Consider the following 13,129-nt stretch of genomic DNA (forward strand, 5'->3'; position numbering starts at 1 on the left):
TTTGAGGATTGGTTAACGGGCAGAAAACCGAGAGAAGGAATAAATTAGTCATTCTCAGGCTGTGATTAGTGGGGTATCACAAGAATCAATGCTTGGGTCTCAGTTAATCATAATCTAAATGTGATTGAGGTGACCAAATGTAATATTTCGTAGTTTGCTGATTACTCAAAACTAAGTAGGTATGTGAATTGCGAGAGGGATGCAAAGAGGGTTCAGGGGATTCAGACAGGCTAAATGAGTGGGCAAGAACATGGCAAATGGAATATAATGTGGCAAAATGTGAAGTTAGCCACTTTGGTAGGAAAAACAGAAATACAGAGTATCTCTTAAATAGTGAGAACTTGGGAAGCGTCTTGTTCATAAGTCATTGAAAGCTAACATTCAGGTGGAACAAGCAATTGGGAAGGAAAAAGATATGTTGACCTTTATTGCAAGAGGATTTGAGTCCAGTAGTAAGAAGTCATGCTGCAATATTCTCGAGCCTCGGTGAGACTCTACCTGGAGCATTCAGGTTTTGGTCTCTTTACCCAATAAAGGACATGCTCGCCATTGAGGGAATGCAACAAAGGTACACCAGACTAATTCCTCTTCTATGAGGAGAGATTGAGACGATGGCATGTATTCTGTAGATTAAGAAATCTTACAACACCAGGTTATAGTCCAACAGGTTTGTTTTGAATCACTAGCTTTTGAAGCGCAGCTCCTTCCCCTGGTGAAGGGGCTGCGCTCCGAAAGCTAGTGATTCGAAACAAACCTGTTGGGCTTTAACCTGGTGTTGTAAGACTTCTTACTGTGCCCACCCCATTCCAACACCAGCATCTCCACATCATGTATTCTGTAGAGTTTGGAAGAATGAGAGGTGATCTAATTGAAGCATACAAAATTATTTGAGCTCACACAGTCGAAGTCAGAATATGTTTCTAGAACTAGGGGGCACTGCCCTTAAGGACTGAGATGAGGAGGGATTTCTTCACTCAGAGGGTGGTGAATCTTTGAAATTCTCTACCACAGAGGACTGTGAGGCCTCAGTCATTAAATATGAAACCATCTTCCTTTATGGTGGTAAAGACGCCCAATAGTGGGTGAGTTCTCCTGCCCACCCCAATTATATTGATCTCGGTGTTGCTTGGCTCCTTGAAGCCAAACTCAGGCAAATGTTGCCTTGATGTCAAGGATAATCACTCTCATCCATTATTTGAAAAAAATAATTGACAACATGCTTAAATAATGTTTCATAGACCCTTGAATGAACTTGATAAAACATGAGAAAAGCAAATAAGGCATGCATTTCCATAAGTCGTACTTTCCACTACAATGCAACTTTAACAGTATTTCAATTGGGTGGAGTCCTTGTTTTCCAGAATTATTAGTTCTATTTCGCTATGCTTTAAATTTTAATACCTTATGCAATAGTTTAATTTTAAGATTTCTTTTTAAGGGATTACATGGATCGTCTGGTAGATGAGGCTGAGATGGGAATGTTAAGTCGATCAGTACATTCTCCGTCTATGTGTTCTGTCAACAGACCAGAAACAATTTCTGATCACAATCTACTGAGTTCTGGATTTTCTGGTAAGAATTATACACATTTAATTTTTGCACGCATAAAATATAGTCTGAGGATTCTTCAAACTGCAAACTTGAGTTTTTATTTTTATTGAGAACCTTTTCATTGTAACAAAATGGCATAAGATGATATAAAACAGATGCTTCGAGTGACAATGTAAAATAAACACAATTAAGAACACATCCAATCATAAACCCCCACCCAATATTAAACTAAAACTCCCTTAACAGCTGATGGTGACTAACTTTTTTTTTTTAAAAAGTAAATGAATGGCTGCCATCTTGGGTAGAATCCTTATATCAACCCCCGAATGGTGTATTTGACGGTCTCCAAATGTAGCAACTCCATGAGGTCACCCAACCAGCCCGAGGTGGAGTAAGAGACTGCCACCCGGGCTATTAACGAGGCGAAGGCGAGGACACCTGCATTCACCCCCATCTGCAGCACCAGTGAGTCCGATACACTGAAAATGTCCACCAATGGACAAGGCTCCAATTCGACATTAAGAATCTCTGGCATGGTTTAAAAGGAGGAGATCCAAAAGCTTAATAAATTGGGACACGGTCAGAACATATGGTTATGGCTAGCCGGCTTCCGAGAACAACGCTCATATTTGTCGTCCACAGACAACAACAAAAAGCACTCCTCCTCGCCTTGGTCAGATGAGCCCTGTGCACCATCTTGAACTGGTTCAAACTAAGCCCAGCAAAGGAGGATGTGGAGTTGACTCTGCGAAGAGCCTTGTTCCTCACCTCATCCAAAAAAGGACCCAAATAACCCTCCCGTTTCATCTTCACCTCATTCAACAGAGTTGTCTCCACTGATGAGATCTGGCCCGACATACGTGAAGTAACCCCCACCCTCCAGACCCAGCCAAAGATAAAATTCTCTCCAACAGGGAGGACATTCGTGCCAAGGGAAAAGAAAGAGAAGCTTTCGACAAAAAAAAATCACAAATTTGGGAATATCTAAACAGATTGGTCCCAGGCAGTTGAAATTTCTCTGACAGCTCCTTATAGCTGACAAACCTTCCCTCCACCACCAGGTCGCCAACCTTCATCAAACCCTTCCCCTCCCAAGACTTAAACATTAGTCTAAGCCCGCTGATACAAAGAGATGATTACTGCAAATAGGGGAGAAAAATCACATGTAGCTAAATTTGAAATGCTGTCTGAACTGCTTCCAGATTCTCACTGTCAACATAACAACCAAATTCAAAGAAAATCTTGCAGGAGAGAACTGAAGTGAAGCTGTTACTAAAGCACCCAAACTATAACCCCTCCAAGAACTGGCCTCCATTTGCCACCATATGGAAATTAGATCAGTAAGCTACCCCAGCACTTTCTCAATATTGGCAGCCCAATAATAAAATAACAAATTGCGAAAAGCTGAACCACCTGGCTGTCTATCTCTCTGGAGGAATGCCTTCCGGATCCTTGGGGTCTTGCCTGCCCAAATGAGAGAGGACACTAGTTTGTTGGAGACATTGGAGAGAAAAGTGGGAGACATTAATTTTAAGTGGGAGGACATTAATTTTAATAGTCTGAACCCTGCCCGTCAAGGACGGAGGGAGGTTATTCCACTTCTGCCAGTCAGATTTGACCCCATTCACCAGACTAGCATGAGTTAATCTATGGAGCGAGGCCCAAATTCAACTTACACCCCGAGATGGAGTCAAAACTCCGAGGCAGCTTCATTATCTCATCCATAATGGAAACTGGGTCCATAATATACAGAAGCAGATCACCTGTGTACAAGGACACCCTACGCACCTTCCATCCCTGATTTAACCCCTTTCACTTACCGGAAGATTTTAACGCTAGGGCCAGCGGTTCGATTGCTAAAGCAAATAGAAGTGGACACAATGGATAGTCCTGCCTTGTACCCCTATTCAGCAGAAAATACCCCAAGCTCGAGCCTTTTGGGTGAACTCTAGCAGTGGGGGCCCTATACAATAAACACATCCAAGATATGAACATTGGCCCTAAACCAAACCTCCAGAGAATCTCGAGATAGCCCCACTCCACCCTATCGAATGCTTTTTTGGCATCCATGGAAAAAATGACCTGTGGTTCAGGCCCTTTGAGGGGGGGGAAAGGAGAATATTCAACAACTGATGCGTGATGGCTAGCAATTCCCGACTCTTAATGAAGCTTGTCTGGTCTTCCGAGATCACCCTGGGAGGCGCTTTTGCAAGTAATATATTCAAAGGTGGGATGGGTCAAAACGACCCACATTCCATAGCACCTTTGTCCTTCAGGATCAGGGAGAGAGAGGCCTGTGCAAGTTTAACGGGCAACGAACCCCGGGACAAGGAATCATTCAACATTTCTAATAATAAAGGGACCGACTGTCCTGCAAACTTTTTATTAAACTCTTTTCATAAAACTCGATAGGGAATCTATCAGGGCCGATGCTTTGCCCATCTACATCAACCCAATGCATTTCATTATTTCCTCTGGGCCCAATGGGGATTCCAGATCCTCCCACCTCTCCCATCCACCAATGGGATAGATGACCCATCCAAAAATTCTGACATGACCGGGTTCTCCTCCAGGGGCTGCGACCTATAGAGATCCCAATAGAAAGTTTCAAAACCCGCGTTCACCTTAGTCGGGGCGGAAACCAAACTGCCGACCGAGTCTCTTATCTGTACAATCTCTCTCTCGGAAGCAGCTGTTCATCCATCCAAGGGGGGTCCTATCCTGGGTTCTGGGAGGGAGGAGAAGGGGTGAGGGCTGACACGCGGGAAATGAGCCGAACCGGGTTGAGTGCTCCGTCAACCACAGGTGGGAGGGAACCTCGGATAAGGGAAAAATCAGACATGTCAGAAGCACGATTTTCAACGGTGGCAGAGAAACAGAACGGAAGCAGAGAAACTGGGAGAATGGGATGACATTCTTGCAGGAAGCAGAGTGTGAGGAGTTGTAGCCTAGGTAGCTGTGGGAGTCGGTGGGTTTGTTGTGAATATTGGTCACTCCATCATCAGAAGTGTAGGTTGAGAGGGTTGTTTAGAAGGCGTACGGTGTGTTGGCTTTTATTGGTAGAGGAATTGAGTTTTGGAGCCATGAGGTCATGTTGCAGCTGTACAAAACTCTGGTGCGGCTGCATTTGGAGTATTGCGTGCAATTCTGGTCGCCGCATTATAGGAAGGATGTGGAAGCATTGGAAAGGGTGCAGAGGAGATTTACCAGAATGTTGACTGGTATGGAGGGAAGAACACATGAGGAAAGGCTGAGGGACTTGAGGCTGTTTTAGTTTGAGAGAAGAAGGTTAAGAGGTGACTTAATTGAGGCATACAAGATGATCAGAGGATTGGATAGGGTGGACAGTGAGAGCCTTCTTCCTCGGATGGTGATGTCTAGCACGAGGGGACATAGCTTTAAATTGAGGGGAGGTAGATATAAGACAGATGTCAGAGGTAGGTTCTTTACTCCGAGAGTAGGAAGGGCGTGGAATGCCCTGCCTGCAAAAGTAGTGGACTTGCCAACACAGGGCATTCAAATGGTCATTGGATAGACATATCGACGATAAGGGAATAGTGTAGATGGGCTTTAGAGTGGTTTCACAGGTCGGCGCAATATTGAGGACCTGTACTGCGCTGTTATGTTCTATGTTCTAAGTAGAGGGAACAACCGAGCCACACTGGATCATAGTGGTTAAAATAAAAATTATGTAAAAAATAAATGTACCGGTGCAACTATTTGTAAAACTGGACCAGAATCTAATGTGCAACCTTCTAAGGGATGTAACCTGAGCTTATTTTTGATGCTTAGTTTGTTTTATACATCATGCTTATCCATGTCTTGGATGATTGAGTTTAGTCAGCCATCTATGTCACTTTCCAATTGATAAATTAACTGGCAAAATTAACTGGCAAATAAAAAGTATAGTGTTCCTGTGATGTTTGTGTCTAAAGTTTATGCATTTGTAAAAGGACGTTTTAGTTCAAAAAGTGCAGTATTAAAAACCTGCCAGTGGGGTGTGCTGGAAGCGAAGTCTCTGATGTATTTCTTTTTTGTGTCAAAGGGACCTTCCTGTTTTGTCAGGCAGTTGAGAAGCAGTTGTGTGTGTTTGTGCTTGTATTCCTAATTGTTTAGAAGTGACAAAACGCTCCAGTTCCCAAGTTGCTCTACATTTAACTTGGCTACCCTTTAAATTATTTTAAAGTCTAGTTCGTCACTTGACAGCACAACTGTTTTGGTATAAGTCTTTCAGTTACATTTTTCATTAATCTGTGCTGAACATCGGTGAATTTCTAGGATAGTAATATTTTGCTTTTATTTTTTTAGCACTGACCGGTGTTGCTACAGCATGCAGCGTGGCAGATGTAAGCTGTTTGGATTCCTACAATTTTCCTCCATTAGAAAGCTTACACTCAAAGGGACCTACTACCCATGTGCCTGTTTTAATAGAAGAGTCTCTTGGTTTGCCAACAAATGGTGACACAGACTGTCTAAATTTATTCGAGACTGGATTCTACCATTCTGATTTAAACCAGATAAGCATGTGCAACGATGAACCTGAAAGACCTACAAAGAGATTGAAAATGGGGATCGCTGTTCAAGAATCTTTTATCAATGACGTTTCTGTAAATAACCTGGGTGTGGATTTCGAGAATCGCACACATCACATCACTAGTGCCAAAATGTCTGTTTCAGTTGCAGATTTTAGCAGCTTGTCTGGTAGTGAAGCAAATGGCTTCATCAATCCCCATGCACTACACCAACACACAGCTCTCCAATCAGAGTGACTCCTGCATTTAAAATTCTCATGGAATGTGGTATGCAGTAACAGTGGACTTGGTGGGTGAGCCATCAAGTTTGTTCAGTCATTCACTGGAAATTTGAATTTTTTTACTATGACATCAGTGATGTCTTTTTACTTATAGAACCTAATCTTGATTTCTCAAGAGTTAAATAGCCATTTATTTTCAGTCCCTAATAACATAGACATTTCAGAGATTATGTTCGCGTAGCAAAGTTGGGGACTTAATTTGAACTTTATGATGCTGTCTTGAACTCTCAAGCCATTGCAACTCCTTTGTAGCCAGTAGACAAAGGAACCATTTCACCTCCTGACACCAACATTGAGAATCTGAAACAACAGAAATGGCTTCCATGAGTCCACACCACTGTCACAGAAGTGGGTACAGAGGAATACTAATGTTTACAGGTACCTAGCCTTGTCCCTGGCTAATGTAGCATTTTAGAAGTAAAATATCAGTGCAAAGACCTGCATGAACAGAGCCTTCTCTCATCCATTGACTTAAAGCAGAGCACTTCAGTTTACAGTGCCATGAGAGCATCCTTTGGAAGAAAATTGCTGGATGAAGTACAAGCGCGAGGAAGCCTACAGATATGCACTCGTCTAGCAAGAGTTGGTCATGGCTGCCATCTGTAAACGGGTTGCAACTACTGCCAGATTTCTGTGTGCTGAAAACTTCTTCAGGCTTTTATTGATTAGATTAAATATTGAATTTTGTGATAATTGTATATTGATGTTTATTTTTTTTAAAGACTTTAAAGATTGTATTATAGTGTATCTCAAACTGCATTGTATATCTTATGAGATTTCCTGGGGCAGCTGATTTGACACAGCTTGGGACTTGCCACTTTTAAACAATTCTAATTTGACAGCCTAGCCAAATTCTTGCAGCAGTTCATTGTGTTTTGTATAAAATAATGTGCCCATATCTTGCAGTATATAATACAGTTAAACCTTGATGAACCAGGTTGAAGCTAACTCCTTCGTAATGCATTCCAGTTTTTTAATCTTGTAAATGTGACTCTCTGAAGATAAAGGTTTGAAATAAAACACTTGTTAGACTGAAGCGAAGAGCAAGTATTCCAATATTGGATTAAAGTAATTATTTCTGATCAGGGATACCTAGTACCCGTTTTTATAAATCAGCAGAGGTAAAGTAGGTGCTTTTATGTGTAAGTTGTTGCTGAGATTTGTCAACTACTGATTAAGTAAGGTACTGTCAAAAGACTCTACCTTATTAGAAGTAGGAAAAACTTAGCATCCTAAAATATACAAGTACATTTTACATATTTATAGTACATGCAATGTCATGTTTCATGGTGTAGTTTTTTTATTATCCAAATAGCTTTTCTTCCTAGAGGTTCCAATTTACATTGTAAGCCATTAATGTCAAAAATTTGATCTGTTGGTCTCTTAATGTGACACTGTAAAAATGCAGCTATTAATATATCAAGATGTTAATTCCCGTTGGTTGGCTGCTTTTACATTTTTTTCTGTTTAAAAATCCAGGGTTTTACTGTATTGTATTTGAGAATAATTTTACCGATTGTGTATATGGCATGAAAGTTTTAAGGAGGTCAAGTAATTGTGATACACAATATGATGAACTGCTTTCATTTATTGTAAATATTTATATCTTGCCTGAAAAGAATATCTTTCCCAACCCCATATTCTTCACAATCTCTTAAAAGCATATTTTGTACAGAATTATCACAAAGGTTGATCTGGTTGGCATTTTAAATGTGCAAGAGTGGGTACTGTGGTTTGAAAGACTGGTTGATTTTCTATGTAGATGAATATAACTGTACAGCCATAATCTAATGGTTTTCAGTTTTTATACAGGAATCTAGTATGATAAACAAAGCTTTAGGTTCTGAGACAGTACAGAGTGGCATAAAGGTACAAGACACAGAAGTAACGGGTAGCCTTGGCTCTTGCCAGTATTGCGTGAAATTGTAATCCAAGTCATCAGCTTCTTGTAGCTGTGTTTATGTGCTGATCTATGCATTTGTCTTTTGTGGGTTTTTTTCTTAATGTTAATTGAACTGGTCATGTACTTGTGGAAATGCTATACATATCCCTTCATTTATATATTTGAGTGTGACTGTGGATTTGCAAAGGCTAGTCTGTAGTAATGTTCACACAGATTTATGACTGATCACTCACATCAGTTGCACTTTCTGAAATTTTGAAAACCATTCCTAGTGCATTATAAATACAGAATTTAACTATGCATTCAGACTTTGTAAGTTCCCTTGGTAAACTGAAGTGCGTGATTTTTATTACAGGGTTTAATTTAAAATTTCATAGAATTGATTTGCTTGTGATTTAAAAAAAATAAAGAGCCACAAATCCTTATTGGGTATGTATTCTCTTGCCAATTGCATTGATTAACTCTTCTAACTGAATAATGCAGTTTGTTTAAAAGCATATGTTTGGTGTTTTTGCCAAATAGACTGAAATTTAAACCACATTTTTAAAAAAAAACCATATAGTTAGATCCAGTATTGGTTACTTGTTATCCACTTTTAAAAAATGTTTGTTTCTGAATTGTGTTTGGCGTGTGAAGCAAGATGCTCATTAGCATATATGCTAAACCAAGATCAATGCGATGTGTATGATACTGATAACTTACCAAAACTAAAACCAAATACTTGCTGGGAACTGCTATTTTAGAATTTTCTAAGTTTCCTTTTCATGTTCATATTAAAGAGGGCAATAATTTGCGACGAATGTAATTATGTACAATTTCTGCAGATGATAGACTTTTCTTCCCTAATTTTCAGTTAAAAGTGCCGTGAAACGTTGCTTTGTTTGTTCTTTCTAAATGAGAATCTCATCATTTAAACTGCTGGGGTTTAGAAGGTCTTGCTGTTTATTGTTGAGCTTTGTTTAAAATGCCGGCCAAAGATGATTGTTTTCCATTTCCATGTTGTCAGTTCATATACTAATTCATTTGCAAGTGTAACAGGTGCTGTAATCAATATAGCAATACTTTTCCCAAATGGAGATGATGCTTTTTTCACTAGCCTAAATTATTAGTTTCTTAATATAAACTGCTCCATTTACTTGAAGGTCATACACGGTTGTTGGCTTAAGAATATCAAAGTGCATACATTTGGGTCATTTAAAATTGTGCAATTTTCTTTATTGGCTGGGGATAAACATTTGTATTGCAAACATTTCAGTTGTGAAGCTTAGTGATATTTATTTTTGACCAAAGTCTACAGTGTGAATTAAAATTGCTTTTTGAAAGTAAAATAGTGACTAGTTGACACTCTTGACTACCATTGCAATTGTAACAGAAATCTGCAAAGTTGATATCTGAATAGAAGGGGGAGTTTGTTCAGTGTGAAAAATGTAAACAGCTTGGTATTGGTGATCAATATAGACATGCTGATTAAAATGTTTTTGATCAAATAAAAACACCGGCAATGCTGTTCTGAAGAAATGGTGCTGCAGCTCCCCTTCTGTTGTTTTGTTTCAGTTAGTAATAAAACTGCCAATGGAAAAATATGGGCTAATTGGTGACAATCAAGACCGCATTTAGTTTCGAAGATATACAAGGGAATGCTCGAATGTTGCATTTGGTTTTAATATTTGTATATAAACACTGAAGGTTTTGTTCAGCATTATTTTGTATTTGTGTTGTATATTGATATGTGGTGTACACCATTCCAGAAATAAAAGGTCTGGAAGTTTCATCTTTATTTTGGTTAAGTGGTTAAACTTCAAAGTGATATGAAGATTTATTCAATATTCCAGAGTTTACCCAAATTCACAAGATGTCATGTTCTAAATTACATTTAAGAAATCCAAGCAAAATTTGTGGCACTGAAGTATCATGATATACGTTAATCACTGCACCAATATTTGTTGTTGATTATAGTTTGCTAACGTACAAAAGAAAAATCTGCCTAATCTCCAGAGAATGAATGGGAACTATTTGTTGAAGTTTATTGTTACTATTACAAGATGGCAGACTCTTACTCGTATAGAAAAGCTCATTGGAATTCTGGGTAATATTTCTTAGTCTTACGATAACATGCTATAACTTCTTCTGTAGCCAGAGCTGTGTTTTTACATATTTGAAGGGTTGAGTATTTGTGATGTTTTTAAAAGCTGTATCCAAAAACTATTCATCCTGTTGCAAACCCAGCTTGATTCCATAATGGATAGATTTATTGTATGACTAACAGTGGCCAATGGATAGATTTATTGTATGGCTAACTATGGCCAAGACATTGCGTGCAATTTTCAATATCTCTGCACCAGAATGACTTCAGTTTTGTGGTATAATGTTTACTTTTTGTATTACTGGTTCTGGTTGGAGCTTGTGTGTACGATGGAATTATTTTTGATAATGATCACTGCTCCGTTGTTTGGTTAAGGAACAATACATGTGGCGTGGATGCCTTTGGAACCTCCGCACTACAAAATGTTGATTCTGCCCCGAGTTCGCCAATTTTGCAAGCTGGAGAATTGGATTAGTTTTCCTGGTAGCTGACTTTAGTGTTATTTTTGAAGTACAAAAATTCTACAAGAGACGAATTCTTAAAAGCACAAATAGCTCCACTTGAGCCTTATACATTTTAAATATCCTGGGCTCTCCTTGATAAAAGGACTTAGAAACTTGTCAATATTGACGAATTGCAAAGTTGTTCCCACTTTCTGATGGAAAGTTTTACAGAGGGAAACACAATTTCCCAGAAATGCTAAGGAATCCAGGGAATTGGAAGAAATTAATATTACTACAAAAAATAATTCTGGAGAAATTAATACGATTGAAAGCTGATACATTCCAGGGTATTAAAATAATAATCGCTTATTGTCACAAGTAGGCTTCAATGAAGTTACTGTGAAAAGCCCCGAGTCACCACATTCTGGCACCTGTTCAGGGAGGCCGGTATGGGAATTGAACCTGCACTGCTGCCTTGTTATGTATACAAGCCAGCTGTTTAGCCCACTAAACCAGCTGCTAAAGAATGTGACCATGGAAATAGTGGATGTGTTGGTTGTCATCTTTTAAAATTCTGGAACAGTCCCACCAGATTGGAGGGTGGCAAATGTAATCCTATTTTTTCATAAAGAGGGAGGGAGAAAATGGAATTACAGACTGGTTAGCCTTACATCAGTAGTAGATGCTAGTATTTTACCTGTTATAAAACACTTTGAAAATGTCAACATTAGACCAAGTCAATGTGGATTTATGAAAGGGAAATGATGTTTGACATTATTTTTTTGAGGATATAACTAGTAGAGCACAGAGGTGAACTAGTGGATGTGGTGTACTTAGATTTTCAGAAAGCTGTGAATGAAGCCTCCACATAAGAGATGAGTGCAAAATTAACACACATGGGATTGGGGGTAATATATTGCCATGGATTGAGAATTGGTTGACAGAAAGGAAGCAGAGTAGGAATAAATGGGTCTTTTTAGAAGTGGCAGGCAGTGACTTGGGACCCACAGGGATCTGTGCTTGCGCCCCAGCTATTCACAATATACATCAATGATTTGGATGAGGGAACCAAAAGTAATATTTCCAAGTTTGCTGATGACACAAAGTTCGGTGGGAATGAGTGGTGAGGAGGATGGTAAGAGCTTTAAAGGTTATTTCGACAAGTTGAGTGATTGGGCTAATACATGGCAGATGCAATATAATGTGGATAAATGTGATGTTATCCACTTCGGAAGGAAGAACAGAATGGCAGAGTATTTAAATAGTGATGGATTGGTAAATGATGGTGTACAAAGGGAACTGGGTGTTCTAGTATACTGGACACAAAAGCAAGCATGCAGGTACAACAAGCAGTTAGGAAGGCAAATGGTGTGTTGGATTTCATTTCAATAGAACTGAATACAGGAGCAAGGATATCCTACTGCAGCTAATAATCACGTCACAAGTAGGCTTCAATGAAGTTACTGTGAAAAGTCCCTGGTCGCCACATTCCAGCGCCAGTTTCTGGGAGCCTGTACGTTAATTGAACCCACTCTGCTGGCATTGTTCTGCATTGCAAGCCAGCTATTTAGCCCATTGTGCTAAACCAGGGACTATCCAGGGTCTTGTTGAGAGCATACAGGAGTATGGTGTGCAGTTTTGGTCTTACCTATGAAAGGATATACTTGCTGTAGAGGGAGTGAAACAAAGGTTCACCAGACTGATTCCTGGGATAGCAGGATTATTGTAAGAAGAGATTGGGTCGACTGGGGCTGTATTCACTGGAATTTTGAAGAATGAGAAGGGATCCAATTGAACATATAAAATTTTGACAGGGCTGAACAGACTCGGTGCAGAGATGTTTCCTATGGCTGCAAGAGTCTAGAGTAAGGTCATAGTTTCAGGATACGAGGTGGGCCTATGTCCTCATGACACAAGTTGTTGAGTTTACAGGCAAAGGCTATAAAGTTTGAGTTTTGGAGGGCCCTTTAGAATCAGAATTTACAGTGCAGAAGAAGGCCATTTGGCCCATCAAGTCTGCACTGGCCCTCAGATAAGGGCACCCGACCTAAGACCACACCTCCACCCTATTCCTGTAACCCAGTAACCCCACCTAACCTTCTTTGGACTCGGCAATTTAGTGTGGCCAATCCACCTAACCTGCACACCTTTAGACTTTTAGAAGATCTGTTTATATAAAATCTGCAATAGATTACTCAAGAACTGAAAGGACATCAAAGATCATGAATTGCTGCACAGCAAGTGACCAATTTCCATTGGAGGTCTGGCAAGTAACCATTGCATCTCATTATCTGCCTATTTGGTCCAGTGATAATCTTAAGATCGGACAACAACCC

At 39.7% G+C, this 13,129-nt stretch overlaps 1 protein-coding gene across 5 annotated transcripts in view; it reads left to right on the plus strand.

The window, feature by feature from the left end:
- Nucleotides 1-10,044, plus strand: part of LOC140408991 (mesoderm induction early response protein 3-like) — a 73,514-nt gene extending 63,470 nt beyond the window's left edge. For all 5 annotated transcript variants that reach the window (XM_072496998.1, XM_072496996.1, XM_072496999.1 and 2 more), the window contains 2 exons: nt 1,439-1,572; nt 5,860-10,044. In XM_072496998.1, the coding sequence (XP_072353099.1) occupies nt 1,439-1,572; nt 5,860-6,320 (595 nt within the window). In that variant the 3' untranslated portion in view covers nt 6,321-10,044. The remainder of the gene's footprint in view (nt 1-1,438; nt 1,573-5,859) is intronic.
- Nucleotides 10,045-13,129: the final 3,085 nt, after the last annotated feature.

The sequence above is a fragment of the Scyliorhinus torazame genome, chromosome 3 (genome assembly GCF_047496885.1).
Source record: "Scyliorhinus torazame isolate Kashiwa2021f chromosome 3, sScyTor2.1, whole genome shotgun sequence".
NCBI lineage: Eukaryota > Metazoa > Chordata > Chondrichthyes > Carcharhiniformes > Scyliorhinidae > Scyliorhinus > Scyliorhinus torazame.